Here is a 20,000-nt window from a genome sequence, read left to right as displayed (position 1 = left end):
TGAAGTGTTCTGGATCTGAGAAGGTTGTAATACATTTACCAAGATTGTTGATGATCTGTGTGGCGTTGTCACGGAAACGACAACTCTCCTGAAAAAGATTTATTGAAAAATTTGATCAATCATTTCCTAAGATGCATTTTATAATATCTTAACTGCCTTTATATTACATAGAATCAATGATTACAGGAAACAAACAATGTAAAATATAATTGTCATAATCATTCTAGACGAGAAATCATATAGATTACGACTCAGATAAAGAAGCAGAAAAGCAATGCACTTTTATTTAGTAGTTGCATTGTTGATACATACTTTTAACACATACACACACACACACACACACACTCTCTCTCTCTCTCTCTCTCTCTCCCTCTCTCTCTCTCTCTCTGCTCTGCTCTACTTTCTCTCTCATCTCATTATTGTTATAAATAGTCATGACTTATGGTATAGATATGTAAACTAAATACATTCCAGTATATTCAATGTAATATACCTCCTCTCTCTCTCTCTCTCTCTCTCTCTCTCTCTCTCTCTCTCTCATCTCGATTTTATCATAAATAGTCATGTCATGATTAAAAGTAAAATTAGAAAGAAATGCTATCCCAATAAATATCCTACATTGGTAAGTTGTGGCATGACGGTCTCCTCATCTCCAAAGACAAAGTTGACAGTAGAGCACATGTGAATGTGATGGCCTAGAGATGATGTCATTATGAAGCGAAGAACGTGACGGCTGAGGGATTGAAACATTCATAAATATATATAAAATAATACAGTGGATTCTAGAGTTTATTGGGCTTGTAAAACTATAATCATTTTATAATCTAATTAAATGTTTGAAGACGTTCAAAAGTAAAGACACAGTTAATACCTAAGCGAAATGTTTCACCTATACATATTTACACTGTAAACTTGAATCAACAAAAAGACCACCACTGACTAAATCACTGACAGACAGAAACATGTGGGAGTGATAAATTTCATGATGACTGCAAAACCTTGGACATGCATGCACCTCTGAGAGAAAGAGAGAGAGAGAGAGAGAGAGAGAGAGAGAGAGAGAGAGAGAGAGAGAGAGAGAGAGAGATAGAGAGAGAGAGGGAGAGAGATAGAGAGAAAGAAAGAAAGAGAGAGAGAGAGAGAGAGAGAGAGAGAGAGGGGGGGGAGGGAGAGATAGAGAGAGAGAAAGAAAGAAAGAAAGAAAGAAAGAGAGAGAATAAGAGAGGGAGATATATATATATATATATATATATATATATATATATATATATATAATATATATATATATAAATATATATATATATATATATATATATATATATATATATATATATATATATATATATATATATATATATATATATAGAGAGAGAGAGAGAGAGAGAGAGAGAGAGAGAGAGAAATTATTATGTATCCTCTCATTATTTGCGTCAAAAAAAGGTGTTATGCTGACCATATAGTGCTATATAATCATATAATCTTTAACTAAAATTAGATTTTTTTAAATGACACACAAGATGCAGGCCCATACCCTGGAGGTAAGCTAAGCACAGCTGATTTGGTGCCAGTGGTTCTAAGTCTGAGTATAGGTTGTCCAGTGACAAGACTCTTCCACGAATATGGTTCAGCTACAAGAGTGCCAGGAGTGACCGGTGGTGGTGGCTTCTGCTCTCCAGCGACAGATTCTGAAATAAAAGATACAACAAACCATGAATTTACATTGATTTTAAAGTATGACAGCAAATGGCACCTTATTTCTGTTGAGTTAAGACTCAGCAGTTTACAATTTGCTGTTTCTGGTCTCGTTGGTGAGAATGTTAACATCTGACATATCAAGTAAAACATCTGATATTTCTGACATCTGAGTAAAAGTAAACTTTGCCTGTTAAATTTTAAAACGCAAAATAAAAATAAAAAACCAGTATAAACCCTACATCCTTACAGCTTCTGTAGTGCAATTTTAATAAGCAAAGCAATAAGGATAAAATCAATATAATAATTCTCTTTTAAGAAAGTTGATAGGAGGCAGCGTGGCTCTGTGGTATTGTCTTTGCTTCGTATCCAAAAGGTACCGAGTTTGACTATCCACCCACCACAGTGTGGCCTTGAGCAAGTCACCTCACCCTAGCCAACTTTGCATCGCATTGCGGCTGACGCCTGGATTATTCCAGTCTTCCCATGGCCTAGACCCTTTAGAAAGAATAGATTTTATTCATTTATTGTTAAAATCTCAGCTAAAAAGTCAAGTTGATCCATATAGCTCAATATTGTTATATTTTTTTTGTCCTTGTAACTTTCTCAGTTTTCATTTATCATGTAGCCACATGGATGTTATGGGAATAATGAAAATGGCGAGGGTTGGGGGAGGAAGTCATTTTAAATCATTTAGATATAGGGCAGTGTGGAATTTTCGAAAATAATGACAATAAACGATTTCGGACATCCAATTTGATAACTTTTTTAACAATGAAAGAATTGTCTACAAGCAACCCCCCCCCCTACCCAAAAAAAAAACCCATTAAAAACCAAACGATTTTTTGTATTCACATTACAATATGATATAAAATCACAAATCTTCTTCTACATTTATTGTTGCTCTATATCTGATTTGGCCAATAATTGATTAATTCTAGATATAATTACATGTATATCAATTATTATAAATAAAGAAGAAAACTTTGTTATAATAATGAAATACAAGAGTAGAATAAAAAGAGTAAAAGATGAATTGAACATAATTATTAGAAAAACAACAAATACGAAAAAATGTAAAGAAATAAATAACACAACATAACAAGAGTTTATTTGAGATAACATTAAGGTTACCCATGAATATTGCTTACTTTGTAGTGAACGATCTGTGTTACAGAATGTGAGAAGGAAACAAACGTTTGGGTGGAGAGGAAATAAATAAGAATGCATGTATTCTATACTAAGTGTCAGTTCGTTTACATTCTATATGATCAAAGTAAAACGGCATGGAAACGATACCTAATACGAGTCAACAACAACAATCTAAACTGAAAGCACAACATCTCATATTGGTTATATGTATGGGCTAATTAGAGTATCAATAGTTTATAAGCAGGAGAAGATAAGATACTGTTCTGTAACCTGAGTGACAATGTCATCATTTATGTGTTTGATGGATGATCTATACTTGCTCTAGGAACGCTTATGAAGCAACACCTTAATACACACGCACACAAACACACACACACACACACACACACTTACACACACAAGTACAATCTCTCTCTCACACACACAAATACACTAAAACCGCTTTTTCTTACAAAGAAAACACCAGTGGCATTCACTGTTTTACAAACTGTGTCAAAGATCACATTTTAAACCATTTAAAAGAATGGTATTTATATCTATCTATTATATATATATATATATATATATATATATATATATATATATATATATATATATATATAATATATATATATATATATATTTATATAATCTCTATAAGACTTTGTGAATAGGTGAAGCAAACACTAAAAATTGTATTTGAATTTCAATTATAAAAGTCGATTGACCTTAATCAAGAAAAAATCAAAAACGTTTTTAAAATTGATTACATACTTTAAATTTAATTTCAGTTTTGGACCTCTGTTTCACCTCGACATAATACCAAATTGCGACAGGAAGTCGCATATGTTGAGTTGATATTTATCTACTTCATTTACATTGTTCTGTACTTACCAAGACTAATAGATGCGTTAGTCCCGTCCTTGTCGCCATCCTTGTCTTTACCCTGTTTGATTTGGGAGAGAGACTTCTTCTCCTCCACAGGTGGGAGAGGCGGGTCGAACCATCTCGCTAGGACAGAGTAGGACACCACGATGTCGGTGGGGGCCAAATTATCCACAACTGGATCAGTAGTCAAGGAGATTTTATTGAAATATAACAACAAAGGTGGTGGTGGCTTGCTGCTTATGATAAAGAGATTAAAGATTGCGTTGCTGCTGCTGCGGCTGATGATGATGATGATGATGATGCTGATGATGATGATGATGATGATGATGATGATGATGATGATGATGATGTTGATGATGATGACAATGAGGATGACACTGATAGTGATGATGATGATAATGATGATGATGATGATGATGATGCTGATGATGATGATGATGATGATGATGATGATGATGATGATGATGATGATGATGATGATGACGGTGTCGTTGTCGTGGTGATGCCATTTTAAAAAAAGTTTAGTTATTGTATCACAGTAACAGTAAAAGGATACATAAATAGAATGGAGATCCATCACTTGGAGCCTAGAGAGAAAAAATAATATTTAAAGATAATTCATTAGTCTTAGAAAGTTTGAATGAATCTAACAGACTTATGATAAAGAGAAACCTTATTTTCTAAATTAAATAACAATGATACACAGAAAAACCATAAGACCTATAAATGGAATACACTTTCAAATGGCATAAAGCATTTAATATTACGATTACTTGTAGAATGGACTCTTTGTATTTATTTTATATATATTTCTTTGTTACATTTGTTACTTAACAAACCTTTAACAGGGAGGGGCACAAATGATTGTATTTGAATGTACACGGAGGTCTAAGTAAAAACTACATGAAAAGTTTTAGGTTAACTTTTTGAACATTATTCATTAAATCCTCATGACTCTTCTGCCTAGCTCCACTTGTTCATGAATAAAGAATAATCAATAAGCAAACAAAATTTTAAACTGAAAAAAAAGGGGAGGGGGAGGAAAAAATGAAATCCGGAAAACAAATCAAATCAAAATAAAAACAAACCCACAAAGAGAACTTTTAAAAGATCATCGAAACAGATTTGAACACATTAAGTCTTTTCCAATTTTGAGAACTGAGGTAGGATACCATTATCACTGTCGCGGAAATGTGCTGGGTATTGTCGTCAGCTTTATTTGCATTAAAGTCATCTGGAAGCGCATACTCCTTAGACCAAAAACAAATCATAGTGAAATATCTTTCATATAATACACAATTCATTTACAGAATAAAATTAACAGGTATTTACAGTAAAATGACAAGAAATAATCACAGATCGAGTTTGATAGAATTAGGTGAACAGTCATCATAATCCTCCTCCTCCCCCTTATCATCATCATCAGCAGCAGCATCATCATCATCAACAGTCATCATTGCAAATCAATTTTAATTTTGCTAAATGTTACATGTCAAAAAGTGGTGCAGTGGTTAACCCCTGGCTATTTTTTCAATGTCAGTTTGACACTCCCCCCCCCCCCTTTTTTTTTCACCCAATGGTAAATGATTAGTTGATTCTCTTTAAATTTGGCAAAAGCAAGACAACCTTCCAAAATGTTGTTGACCTAAATAGGACAATCCCCAGTGTCTGTTTAACTTTACTTTAGTTTTGTAAGAGACCAAGTAAAGTTAAGGAAGAAGGATCACTGTATTTATGCCAGCTAATTGATGTTTGTATGTGGAAAACACCTTGGGATAGACACATCTACATTTATTAAATTCAGCATTTAAAAAATTACAAAAAAGGAAGCTCAAGATATATGTGAGGTGTACAAGAAATAAGGTGAAAATAGCAACAAATTAGATTATAAAATAATCCAAGTGTAGTTCTATAAAACTTCTACAATATAGAGTAGGTAGTGAATGTTTCAAGAGAGTCGAACCATCTCGCTGGGACAGATCAGTATAGCACTATGTCAGTGGGGGCCAAATTATTCACAAGTTGAATTTAATTACACTTAGATCATTTTATAAATAGCTCATTTACCAAAAGTTGAGCACTGTTAATTCATGGATTTAAAAAAAATGTATACAAATTAGAATATCTTGTTTTGATTGAATAAAACTTTCACATGTGTCACATTATTGAACAACTTTTCTATGCATTTTATAGCTTTAGTGTTCAGGCATAATCTTGCACATAAATATGTCTATCCTCATGGATAAGTTTGCCAACCCATCCCGTGTCAGCTTCTGTCATCGAGGTTAGGTGGCCCTCATGGATGTGGATCGTCTTTAAATTTTATTTTTTATCTGAAAAACTTTGCTCCACTGTTATACCATGGTTTTTGGGTTTTTTAAAATGTTTTTTTATGTTTTTTTGTTTTTTTTTTGGGGGGGGGGGGGGGGGGGGGGGGGGGTGTCATGTTTTTCTTTTCTTTGTTTTTTTTGTTTCTTTTTGACTCCTCACATCATTATCATAAACAGTCACTAATTCAGAGTTAATTTGAGATGGGTTGTTCCCCTTTGCAGTCACAATTCCAATGACGGCCCAAACTTCATCTTTGACCCACTCTGAAATGGCAACCATAGTGTTTGTTGTGCTTTTCAAAGAATCCCCGATGATCAAGGGTGGCGTGAATGTGGAGCATTGTACATTTGGAGTTTTTGTGCGATACCCCCTTTTAAAATATTCATTACTTCCTGAGATGTGAGCATTTTCACCTTATTTTTGTACAATCCTCGTATTTATACTTTTAAAGACAACAAAAGACCTACAGAGGTATGTTGGGGAGGCTTCTTCTCGGCTTTGCTTGGAGCTGTATTTGCCGAAGGAGTTACACTCTGTGAAAAGAATAGAAAACAGTTAATATGAATGCATAAAGTAAACATCACATGTATCTTTTTCTCATGGTAATTCATCATAATAAGTCGGTAACATCAAAAGGAGTAAGTACAACAAAACTGAAATTGCATTTCACTGGATTTTACGTCTCTTATATGTGGATAAAACAAAATGAATGGATATTTTGGACAAAAGAAAACAAACAGAATTGAGTTAAGTCATAAATTATGATGCCATTTTAAAATGATTAATTTCTTATACATTTGAAAGTACAAACACTAGATTATATCTTTTCTAATTGACTCAACAAACTGACATTATGCATTTGTGATAGGGAAACATTTTGAATTATTTGATTGATTGAAAGAGAAGGAGGATTAGGTTTTATCTATTTCGATTTAAATGACCCATAGAAGAATTCAAATATTAATACCATCAACATTTTTAGAAACATTTAAAAGAAAAACATTTGATGTATGGAGAGGATACATAAAATACATGATCACCACTAATACTTAAAATATATTATATATGACACAACAATAAAAATCAAAATGTAATTGAAAATCTGAAAAAAGTACACGGATATGAAAAAGATAGTATTTTTATGTCCCACAAATTACTGGTATAATTGCATAACAACTACAGCACCACAAAATATACACCGAATCATATAAGATTTAACATAGTATTTTAAGAAGTCTGATACATTGACTTTAATTTATAATTCTACCTCAGTTATAAAATTGGAATTTTATGAAGAAAATGTACATTGAGGTGGGAGTGCTAATAATATTACATCAATTTAACAATAAATAAAAGGGAATATTGCAAATTCCAATATTATAATCAGTCTTGAATATATAATGCACTTAGTTATTTCTGTCATTGAGCCTAAAAATATGACGAGAAATAACTTTTTAATAAAAAAATGGCGATGAAACTTTTTTTTTAATATGCAAAACGAAATGATGCTTAAGTAAGCAAAGAAAATAAAATCAAAACAAAACAAACAAACAAAACCAGCAAAGAGTTTCATGAATGTTTCATGAACCCCCTTACCGACTAGATAATAAATAAATAAGTAATCATTATAATTGAACAAAATAAAGTTAGTGTTCGACAATAGGTTGGTGTCAAGGACAAATAAAGTAAAGAAATTTAAAAAGAAAGTGAGCTAGCTTTTGATTTTAAAATTTAAGAAGTTAACGTTATTACGATTACTAAGTTTTTACCAAATATAGACGTTTTTCAATAAAATTTAGAATGACAAAAACGAAAAAATGAAATAAAACAATTCATCACAATACAGAAAAGGCAGAAAGTAAATAACAATATTAAATGGTTCGCATCCAGATTTAAAATGAACTCAGGAGATTAAATGTTAGGTCAAAATATCAAGTTGTAAATCATATAAGTATACAATGATTGTAACACATATATAACAGTACAATACATACTGGTAATTGGTAAAGCAAGTTAACTAGATCGAATAGCAAAGGATGTAAATTGCAATATTATTACAAATTAAGTGATCGTTTCATTGAAAAAAAAGAGTGATAAATAAGGGAGAAGACATTTGTGTAAGATAAAGATATGAAAAAGTGTGTATGAAGCAGCGCCAGACAAAGCAAAAAGAACAATACAAACAAACAAAAATCCCCAAAAAATCAGCTTGCCCCGAGGCAGGATGATTTTTTTGGGATGTTTTTTTTTTCCTTGTATTTTTCTTCTCTCTTCTTTGTCTGGCGCTGTTTTATACAAACTTTTTCACATCTTTATTGGAAAAAGAGGATCATTATTTTGGGGGAGGGAGATTATATCTGAATCTTCTTGTCTCTTATATCGCAGTCGCAATTTGTTTTTTTTTGATAGCCTAATACTCTGATATGAAAAAATAAGACAAAACAACTGATGACCAGCCACCATGTTTACATTTGACATTTTTTGCTACTTACATGAACTACATTAGGTCTAGCTGATATTTCTTAGTTTCCTAATTCTTTACTCAATTCTAACATAAGCAAAGAAGGATGGACCTTGACTAGTTCTATTTAACATGCAAAATGGACATTGACTTGTTATAACACACCCGAGGAGTAACAATAGAAATACAGTTGATGAGTGAATTAAGAGTAAATTCAGAAAGCACAGCTCACATGTTTTCATTGGATTTTTATGATGCATTCTTCGCTTATTCTTTACATCAGAGACTACATAAAATAATAATTAAACCTAATGAAAGAATGCCATCGTCTACCATCTCATAATTTGTAGTGATAATCTATTTACTGCGAACAGTATGACTAATCAAAAACTTGGGGAAATGCAAAAAGGACTTTTAACGTTGAATCCACATAACATTTGCTAAAACATATAAAGAGAGGCTGTATTAAATTGCACTAGCTGGTTTATTCGGATGTTACAACAATTTGTGGAGAGCCTCCCAACAGCAGCAATTTGACTAGAACATTTCAGATCCAATTAGGCATATTGTACTTTTATTCAAAATATTTTACTAATTGAGCGATGTAATATTGGTATGGGATAAAATTCCAGTATCACCAGTTTGTTCTCTGGTTAAAACATTAGTGTATGATAAAGAGCCATTACATAATATAATAACAATCAAATGGTTGCATCAAAGACTATTCAAATTTAGCTAAACATCAACATATATATTAGAGGGTCACAAATCTATTAACATTGAAGACACAGTGTTATGGCCAGTGTGATACCCTAGGGGACGCAAGATTTTGGACATTTTTCACATATCTGGGATTTTAAAAGTTCTTTAAATGAATATTGTTCTGTTGTTTGTTTGTTTTTTGTTATGTTTTTTTTTTCATTTAAAAGATGATGATCTCAGCTTTGCGGTAAAATAATAATTCTGTGTATAAATCATCTGCGTTTCATTCAAGATGTTATTGTTTGAGCACTACTTCTTGCACTTTTCGTTATCACCACTGTTCATTTCACGTCAAATCCATCCATAAGTACGCAGTACACCTGTCTTCTTCTTCATTACCTTCTTATCTGGATTCGGTGGAAAAACAATAAATCATATTGTCTTCTTTTGAACTATCCTCCAAGAAAATACATTAATAAGATTGTAACTCTGCTTCAAGGACACCGTTTTTCACAGAAAACAGTTAAATTTAGGTTCGTAATTGTGGTCAATATTCACTTATTTTTCACTTTCATAACAATTAAAAAGGCTCCATGATAGCAAAAAAATAAAAAAAAAAAAAAATAAAAAAAAAAATGAAAAGAAAAGAAAACCCCATAGGATAAATGTCCGATGTGTAATCAAGTATAACTTAGCCTGTTGTATGTATTTGTTTGACGCCTCTTCAATGAGTTAATCAATTATTCATTACATAAATATCTTAGGAATATACATCAGATTATAATACAAAATATAATGATAAAACTTTGACACAAAGGATTTAAAAAGTGGATTTCTTTTCCCTTAAATCAACAATGAATACCATATAGATCTATATTTTTTTTAAATACCAAAGGTAACACGAACTGGTACTTAAAAGAATGAAAAAAAAGTTCGAAAAAGGAAGTGAATGGCATTGGCAGTGAGTGTTTGAAAATCAAGTCATAATCACAAATAATATCTCTCACATTACGATTTAATTAGCTAAATAGCGATATTGCTAATCATTGTTATTTAGATTGAATTAGTATGCGCTTCTGAGTTCAAGCTGCTTTGGCAAACGTCATAAAGGCATTATCAGAACTAAAAATGTTTCAAATAAAATTAAACGAATAGCACAGACAACTAAGGAAATTCAATGGGCCAACAATTGAAGTCTTTGAAATCATACATACAGTTAGCATGTTAAAAATAACAGTCATGCAATACGACAATTTTCAACTTTGGTTCTTTTTTTTTTCTTTTTAAATACAAATATGAGGCAGATCTGTTGAGTGTTATTAATGAAGAGGTTTGGGAAAGGACAAGAGTGGATTAAACAAATGAATATACGAGTTACATCCGGGACATTATTTCCATTGAGGTTGAAATAGATTGCAGCCATTCTAAATGAGTCAAAAGACATAAGCCATGACTGTGTGGTACTTTTAAATCTAATTTTAAACAAAATGAAAAAAGACACAAACCAGTCTAGCCTATATCTTAATTTATATTGAAAACGCTTTAAAAATACCTAAAACATGTAAGCATTTTGCGTGATAAAAAAAATATGCAATAGTGATTTTTGTTTTCATATTTTTACTCAAAATTATACTAAAATACGTTAGGCTACATGGTCAGATGTAAATCCAGATGCTACAAACACCGTATAGCTGAACTACCATAAGATGTTGGTCATTTTGAAATTGATTTCTTTTGTATTATCAGACTTCCGGTTCCTGACTCTATTTTTAATTCCTTTATTTTCTCAGACTAATTAAAAAGTTGATAAACAGCAGACCTGCCTACAATTTCAGAACTTCATGGTCACGGCTCTAAGTCATTAAAACAAGGAAATGAAAGTTGCTACCAGACACCATAATTCTAGGGATTTTGAAGTGTTATTTAATTCTTGTGAGGGTAAATTGTTGATTTAAAAATTAACTTTTGCGACTACAATTTTTATCTCCTAAAAATTATGAATTTTTAAATGTTCAAGTAGGCAGGTCTGTAAAAAACATTAACACAACAGTCAGGCTTGACTTTTGACTCAATAAAATGGCACTTCAGACATGAGCAAACCTGGTGGTGCTGTTGATGATGTTGGTGATGGTGATTAGAGTGGTGCTGGCTCTTGTCAACTTTCTATACCGTGAAATTAAAGAAAGTTTGTATTGATTCCATTGGAATAAATTAGTCATAGGGCCATTAAAAAAAACAACACATAAAGTACATTTAAGATTTCTTCATCACACAATAACCCCCCCCCCCCCCTTCACTCCCACACAAACACAACTAAAATGAAAAAGTGGTATCTAAGGAATCAAACATACAAATGCATGTAATTGGGTGCATATAATACACAGGCAAAAAAACAAAAGAAAAAAAGTGTTAGTAAGCAAACTAATTCATGTGTATGATAAGAAGAATATTGGGTGAATGATTTTAATTAAAAAGGCATTTGCCAAATTCCATGAATGTCTTGACTGTATAGCATTCGAAAATAAATATATAATAATGCGGGTTTGTTTATTTTGGGCATTTGAAAAATAAATGACATTAAAATTAAACTTGATATTTCAGTTTCTTCTTTAAAATATCATTTCATGTTTCAGATAAATAGATCTCAACTCAGCTAAGCGAAAAAAATAATTTTTAAAAATCCATAAATATTTGTAAACAAATTTCCTTTTTGTGAAAAAAAAAAATCTACAACTAGATGTGACCCTGAAAGCATAAATTGATTATAATAGCATTGATCTGAATTCCACAAGTAAACAACATAAATCAAGTTTATCTAAAACTGCAATTTAATATGATTTCATCTTACTTAGGAAAAAAACTATCAATCATTTACCGGCGTACTTTTGTCACAATAAGGAAAAACTGATAGCTGAGACATGGCCAATGATAGAAAGGCACCAAAAGCTTTCAATATCAGAAACTCAACATGTACATCTAATTGTCATGAAAATACAATGAAATTCCACTTTTAGTGTCTTTTTCGACATGCGCAGAGAGAGGGAAGAAGAGAGAAAGAGAGAGAGAGAGAGAGAGAGAGAGAGAGAGAGAGAGAGAGAGAGAGAGAGAGAGAGAGAGAGAGAGAGGGATTAGCAGAGGGTTTATTTTGATGTCTCAACTTCACGCATTACTTGACATAATCGTGTTTCAGTCTGGAGCCTACCAGGGGCAATTGCATTGAGCACTTATACAAGTACTAAATATATTACGTGCTGCAAGTAAACAGTTTGATTTCATATCAAAAAGCAACCATTCGAAGAGTCACAATTCGGCCCATAAATATAAACACACAAACACACAGCAAAATCAGCCAAGTAGGAAAAGCTATTCCTAGTCAAATTGAAAAAAAAAATATTTTGTATATCAGGAAAAAGAGCAAGAGTTAACTAACACACAAGTGGTTGACGGAGTGGTCCTTAAACATCTGAAAAACGAAGTTACATGAATAACTTTTACATGATGAGTTCAGACATTTTAGTATCTCTTTCCAAGTCTTTTCCAATCATCTTTAGAAATAACGATGCTAATATTATCTTTTCGCTACTACGTTTTCAATCAATTAAATTTTCATCGACGAGTAAGCATACATTTTCAGTATTATATCAAATTATTTTTTAAGGGTCTGCCTTATTACCTGGTTCTATGGGATGTGACAATGTCAACCTTAAAAAATAATAACAAACTAAAAATGTGAGACAGAATGCAATGATGAATAAGAATCCACTTAATCAATATTTGTGAACAAGTGATTTGTGAAAAGTGTGTAACTTCAAATTTCTAACGTATAAATGACCTTGAACAGAGGTCATGAACAAAAACAACAGGCCTTCTTCCTTAAGATTTTATCAAAATTTAAATAAACATTTCACACACCTCCGTTGACTCCTAACAGATGGGCATTCATCAAGGCATGCAAGAAAAACGTAATATCAATCCATGTTCAATGTCTTTTTAATGAACTAAAAAGTTATATCTCGAATTCTACACACATTTATACATATTATAATAACAGGTATCTTTTCATATGACATGTCGACAATTAATGCAAATATACTGCATAAATTTTCTACATAAAAATAAGGAGCTACTTAAATAAACAATTTTTTTTTATTAGATAAAACTTAATCCATTCTACGACTAATATTTTAAAAAATCAACGAATAAATGTACATATACAAAATGCGTTTCTTTCATTTTATTTTTGAATTTTTGTCTAATGAATAATGTAAATTGCAATCCTACATATTGAAAAAAGTTCTTAAAAAGTGAAGAAAAAAAATGTTAATGACTACAATGAGATAGAAATCCACAAAACAGATACCGTAATAGATCACCAACTGACACGGCAATGCATAAAAAGACATAGCAAAGAATGTGGAGAAAAAGGTATACAATACAGATTAATAATCTGATAATACCTTCAGGTCTGAATATCTCTGGTTACATAGGTATGTATTGGACTTGTGGAAAACGTAGAGAGTCCTGGCGTGAAAGATAAATTAGTTTTGCAATGCGTGACATTTTGAAATAAACAAACAAATAAACAAATAAACAACAACAACAAAAGATTTAACCTTGCAGTTTCATGCCATTTTCAACACATTTTAGGTTTATTATTAAAAGGCAATAAATCCATTTTTACACAGTTCACCCAATAATGTAAAGGCACCTTTGACTCTTTCTATAATTATACATATTCAATCATTTTATGTAAAATTCATTACCAATATTTGCAGACGGTTGAGGCTCGATAATAATAATAATAATAATAATAATAATAATAATAATAATAATAATAATAATAATAATAATAATAATAATAATAATAATAATAATAATAATAATAATAATAATAATAATAATAATAATAATAATAATAATAATAATAATAATAATAATAATAATAATAATAATAATAATAATAATAATAATATTATTACTATTATTATTTTTATTATTATTATTATTATTATTATTATTATTATTATTATATTATTATTATTATTATTATTATTATTATTATCATTATTAGAATCATATTATCATTATAAGAAAAAAAAGACGAGAAAAAGATAAAGAAGATAAAAAATAGATTAAAAAATGCAAGTATTCATCACTCATACCTAAAACATTTACAGAAGATGTCAAAGTCCATCCAAGCTTTCTTCGGTTTTGGACTGTTGTCCACTGGGGGTTCAGGCACCTGTTCCTCCTCATCTGCAAGGGGTTCTCCATCAGGACCAGTCACAGGATTCACAACTGGTGCCAGACCTCCAGATGACAATGGAGGGGCACCTGGTGGAAGGATCTCGTTTTTGGGCGTTTCTGTATTGATATAACCATATCTTTGACAAATAGTTCGCCAATAAAAAGATCATTTTAATGACACAAAACTCTTGACAAGTAATCATTTCTCGATGCGAAATAGTTGCAACTAAAATTAAAGAAAGCAAAGAAGGAATGCCACATTCCTTAGTAAATTAAAATAAAATAGCTTGCAATGTGAGATTAAAAAATAAACTGGGTCAATGATTAAAATCTGTGCAAAACAGTCGATCATTTTACATATGTAAGTTATTTTGGATGGTCAAATTGTGAAAGCAAAATTCAGTTAGTAATGTTGGTAGGTGGCTGTGGCAATGAGTGCAATACTTCTGAGGTCAATGTTAAGTCCTTACATTTTACACAAATTACCCCATTGACTGTGATGAAAAATATTCTTAACAATAGGGGGAAACAGCAGATATTGTTAGGCTGCTTATATGATGTGTGAATGGCAAAGTGTATTTTATAAAATAGCAAATTATAATGATCAGTTGGTGAATAAAAGTGGAGTATCATTGATCTGCAGTGAATATAATGCAACCCATGAAAACAAACTGGATAAATTGTATGTTTTCGCCTCTTTATTTTTACATACACCCTTAATGAAAAAAAGGGGGAGGGAGCAAAGTGGCCGAGTGGTTAAGACATCCTGGATTCAAGCCTTGCTTCAGGTTCTTTCATTTTTTTCCTTGGGCACAATTATTAACCCCATATGCTCGCTTTGGACAACAGGGGTGATTCCTGTTGACATCAGACGTTTGTTTGAAGACTATAATCCTTCATGGAAATGACTAGGCGACATCTTACAATGTTGCGCAGAGGCACATAATTTTTCAATTAAAAATAAAAAAATGTAAAAGGACATAGGCTTTTATGTTCTCTGTCTTACTCTCTTCTCCTCGAATTGACTGTCGTGACTCTGGTCTCTTTGCACTCCCTCTGTCCTTAGAGGCAGATCCAGGCTTGCCTTTACGATCCTATGGGAAGTGGATAAAACAAACTTCAATAATATTTCATGACCTTGAGAAAACACAATGAATTGTAACATCATCACTTAATAAACTTGTATATCGAGGCTATCATTTTAATCAATTTCAAATTCAAAGACAACAAATGAAAAAAAAAAATTGTCTCAATCAAAAAAAAAAAGAATGTCTAGGTCTATTTCAAAGGCAAAACTGCCGGCAGTGTAATCCAGCTCATGAGAGAAAAAATGAAATGCTGACAGTTGAGCTGTCCTCAGGTCATTAATGCAATGCCTTATCAACTCCTCCCCCCCTCTCTCTCTCTCTCTCTCTCTCTCTCTCTCTCTCTCTCTCTCTCTCTCTCTCTCTCTCTCTTTTATCTCCCTCTCTCTTAAAAAATTGAGCTTTATATAGCGCAATATCCACTAAATGTGCTCAAATCACTTTACAAGGGGTCCCCGGTCAACAGCAACATTTAACATGTAGGACGGGACATGACGTCTGTTAGGCGATATTACAATTTTTCGGACAAAGACAACGCTGTTAATGGCCAGGTACTCATTTTACACCTGAGTACAGTGAGAGAATGTGAGTAAAGAGCCTTTTCCAAGGACTCAACTATGCGCCAAGCGCGAGGCTCGAACCCAGGACCTTCCAATCCAAAAGCGAGTGTCATACCACTAGACCACATAGCCGCACTCTCTCTCTCTCTCTCTCTCTCTTTCTCTCTCTCTCTCTCTCTCTCTCTCTCTCTCTCTCTCACTCACACACACACAAACACACACACCAACACACTACAACCATTGTCCACTATGTATATAACTTCCGTCAACTGTAATAACAAAGCTATTTAATAGTTGAAAGGTACCTAGTTACGAATAGTAAGGTAAGACTAAAACTTAAAAGTTACCAAAAGTCAATACAAAAATATTACATGGCAATGTAATATGAGGACAAAACTGTTATCGAAAATTCTAGAAATTTCCCATGAGACATTAAGTAAAAGAAATTCACTTCAAAAAAAAATTGTGCCTTACTAATACTTATTATTCTATTGAATATATGGCATTTAGAGGCCAATTCTCTTCTCTTTTGGCTACAAGCACTTGAAGTGCAAAAGTAATTACCATTTTTAATCTGAAAACCAAAATTTAATCATATATTGTAAGCACAGACTTCAAGAAACATGAAAGGTATATTTGATTAGTTATTTCATTATTTATGAAAAAGGACAAATAATAACAAAAAATATATATTTTGCACATTTCAAATTTAAGGTAAAAGGTACATGGACATTTACAACAGGAAAATAATTAACATTATTATTTACTAAACTCGTTATACTTTTGTCGTGCAATAACACTTACTCGTAAGCTTGTAGCATTATTAGGCACAATAAAAATAACTTGTTTAATAAATACAAAAAAATGAAAGAATCGCATATCAAGGTTGGAAAAAATTAGAGTATAAATTCTGACCTTGCCAGAAGCACGACGTTTGGGAGAGCCAGGTTTTTCTTTCGGCAACTCTTCCTCCTGTGTCAACAACATCAACAAAAATTGAACAGAAAAGTATAACACATGATCAAAAAACAAGAAACAATAAATATTTATGAATGTAAGAAACGTTTAACATATGTAAAAATTCAAATATGTGAACTTCTGCCTCAAAACGGTATTATTATTATGTTAGGGTGATTCAATGCTAAAAATTGAAATTATAGCCATAAATATGAAACTTTGGTTAAATTTTAAATATTTGACGTGACAAGTTAGGAAGCAAGCACTGCTGTAAGATAAACATACACATATGTTTACATGTTTCATTGAGAGAAATTGAAATCGTTTCTCAACAAAGTGACAAAAACTAAATTTTCACGTGAAAATCATATTAAAGCCCCTAATACATTCGTCCAATGGAATGCTGGTTTGAGGCATGAGTCACATATTTGCACAATTCTAACAAATTTAGCAAGCAACGATAAGGCTTACTAGGTCAACAACAAAAAACAAAAAAACAAAAAAGAAGAAAAATCAACACACACACACAAATCAAGCTGATTTTGAAATATTCAATTATGAAAATGCGTACTGAAAAAGCATAAATTGGATTTTTTAAATGTATTTACTGATGCATAAATAATCTGACTGACATAACAATGGATAAAGAAGCAAGAGCTGAATGAAAGAAACGACTAAAAGCAGGATTTTAAAGTTAACTCAAACCACAACAATTAACAATAGGATCGAAAAGAAGAAGAATCCAACTGGTAAAAAAAAAAGATGTACTCTCAAAGTCAATGAAATCATGATAAATAACATCATCATCATCAACATCAACATCATCGTCATTATTATTATTACTATTATTATTATTATTATTATTATTATTATTATTATTATTATTATTATTATTATTATTATTATTATTATTATTATTATTATTATTATTATATTATTGTTGTTGTTGTTGTCGGTGTACAAACCATAGGATTCTCTCCAAATAATTTTATATTTGTGCAAATAGAATGAAACAAAGGCGGAAAAAAGCTTAGATCTTTGATATGCAATTTATAGTAGTTAAAAGGTTTTTGACCTAAAAAAGAAAAATTAAAATTATAAAAATAAATAGATAAATAAAAATTTAAAAATCAGGAGATAACTGTAAAAGATTTTTTTAAAAACAGACAAGAAAAAATTGAAATGTGCTCAAAGCATTTCACATGTAGGACGATTTATGACGCCTGTGAGACACTTATTACAAAAAAAGAAAACTTTTTGAAATCAAGTGTTTAAAATTGTTTTTTTAAAAGGATTTGCCATAGAGTTAGCAATATGTGGTTTTAGACAAGTTAGATGGAATTATCCATCTGGTCTATTAATGTACGCCCTTAAAACTTGATTCCATCAGAGGCTTTGTAAACTGTCGGGCACAAAGAGCAAATATGGTCCTTGAGTTTATTTCCACTATCTGGTTTCGCAGTAACTTCAAGAATATTTTACTTTTATGACTCACAAGTCACAAATCTGTACTAAGAAATTACAGGATCACTTGGCATCAACATTATTGCATTTTGATATTATTGATAAAATTAAAAACGAAGGGTTTTTATCCTTAGATCCCATTTAAAAAGGTTAATTTCCGGAAATAATTTTCATAAAAATAGATGAACAATTAAAGAAGGCAAACAAAATTGTATAAATATAAAATTCATCCAGAGACCAGGGAGTAATACATTACCAATGCATCAAAACGTATGACAATGTTAATAACACACACAAAATATATGTATTTATCGAATTATCCCTATTAAGCACACTGATCCTAGTAAGCAATCCCAGCTCTTTTCCTCCTAAAACCTCAATCAAAATCATAGCAATCACATCCTCCTCTCCTCCTCAAACCTCAATCCAAATCATAGCAATCACATCTTCCTCTCCTCCACAAACCTCAATCAAAATCATATCTCTTTTTTTTTTCACGCACATTAAAATAAAACACTGTCTTCCCCAATGCCTTGACCAAATTGACCAACCTTTCCTGAACCATCATGCATCGTGCAGTCTGCATGCAGCAGACACAGATTAACGATAGTACCAAAAGTTCACACCACTACATGTTGGTGACGTAATGTCGGTATTATCTGTCAATACCTTTGTTTTCACCCCATGTTGACACTGCAATTAACTACTTTGTCATATTTACAATGAGGGTGGTTTAAATGGTCAAGGTCATAGGCTAGTTTCAGTTCACATTTAAGATTTTCTTCAATATGTCAATAAGATCACCCTTCTGACTTAATAGAGATAATCCAATAAAAAAACAACAAAAAAACGATAAATTAGAATCACAGAAAGATAAATAAAAACGTCTTTAAATACGAGAAGTTCAAAATAATATAGGAATAGAATCACACGGCGGGCATCAAAAATGTAGAATTCAAAGCATAATTTTAGAACCCAGAAATCAAATCACAACACTTACGTAAAAACAGAAACAGTTAAAATAAAGAATAATCTGATTAGCGGTAAAGGAGACTTTCCAAATAAATTTTAAAAAACAAAAAAAGAAAACATCAGATATAAACAAAGCGCTGATATGTTTGAGATGGTATTACCTTTAGTTTTACTTCAGATATAACCTTATTTTTGTAAAGAGTGAAAGAAAAAAAAACAATCAGGCATTAATGCAAAATGACTATCAGAGATAACCACTTAATGACTGATAAAAACATTTTGCTTGTCTTTCATTGTTCTTAAACAATCAAACCTTTGAATGTTTTCCTTGTGAAAAAAAAAATGACACAAGTAAGTTTTGAAATCATTTTAAAAAAAGTCTCAATTATGATGTTTTAAAAATGTGTTGAAAAGTACAGTGACTTAATTTAAGAATGTTCAAGATTAATTGATATTCTTCTACAAATAACGTATGATTATTAGTGCAGTGGAATATGATAAAGACAACAC

General features: G+C 31.5%; 1 protein-coding gene across 50 annotated transcripts in view; it reads right to left on the bottom strand.

Moving 5' to 3' along the window:
- The window catches only part of LOC144967993 (androglobin-like), a 141,479-nt gene that overhangs the window by 27,748 nt on the left and 93,731 nt on the right, over positions 1-20,000 (bottom strand). For 15 of the 50 annotated variants that reach the window (XM_078905853.1, XM_078905857.1, XM_078905845.1 and 12 more), the window contains 12 exons: positions 19,652-19,675; positions 17,013-17,069; positions 15,459-15,546; positions 14,368-14,569; positions 13,663-13,726; positions 11,306-11,368; positions 6,510-6,575; positions 4,268-4,298; positions 3,718-3,885; positions 1,532-1,685; positions 619-733; positions 1-88 (listed from right to left, as the gene is read on the bottom strand). The exon at positions 1-88 is cut by the window's left edge and continues 80 nt beyond it. In XM_078905853.1, the coding sequence (XP_078761979.1) occupies positions 1-88; positions 619-733; positions 1,532-1,685; positions 3,718-3,885; positions 4,268-4,298; positions 6,510-6,575; positions 11,306-11,368; positions 13,663-13,726; positions 14,368-14,569; positions 15,459-15,546; positions 17,013-17,069; positions 19,652-19,675 (1,120 nt within the window). Of the gene's footprint in view, positions 89-618; positions 734-1,531; positions 1,686-3,717; positions 3,886-4,267; positions 4,299-6,509; positions 6,576-11,305; positions 11,369-12,635; positions 12,669-13,662; positions 13,727-14,367; positions 14,570-15,458; positions 15,547-17,012; positions 17,070-19,651; positions 19,676-20,000 lie in introns of all 50 variants that reach the window. The other 35 variants (XM_078905850.1, XM_078905855.1, XM_078905854.1 and 32 more) reach the window with 5 other exon arrangements.

The sequence above is a fragment of the Berghia stephanieae genome, chromosome 3 (genome assembly GCF_034508935.2).
Source record: "Berghia stephanieae isolate SIO BIC M18660-M18661 chromosome 3, UCSD_Bste_1.3, whole genome shotgun sequence".
NCBI lineage: Eukaryota > Metazoa > Mollusca > Gastropoda > Nudibranchia > Aeolidiidae > Berghia > Berghia stephanieae.
Note: the sequence above shows the minus strand (reverse complement) of the source record. Positions and strands in the feature narration are given on the sequence as shown.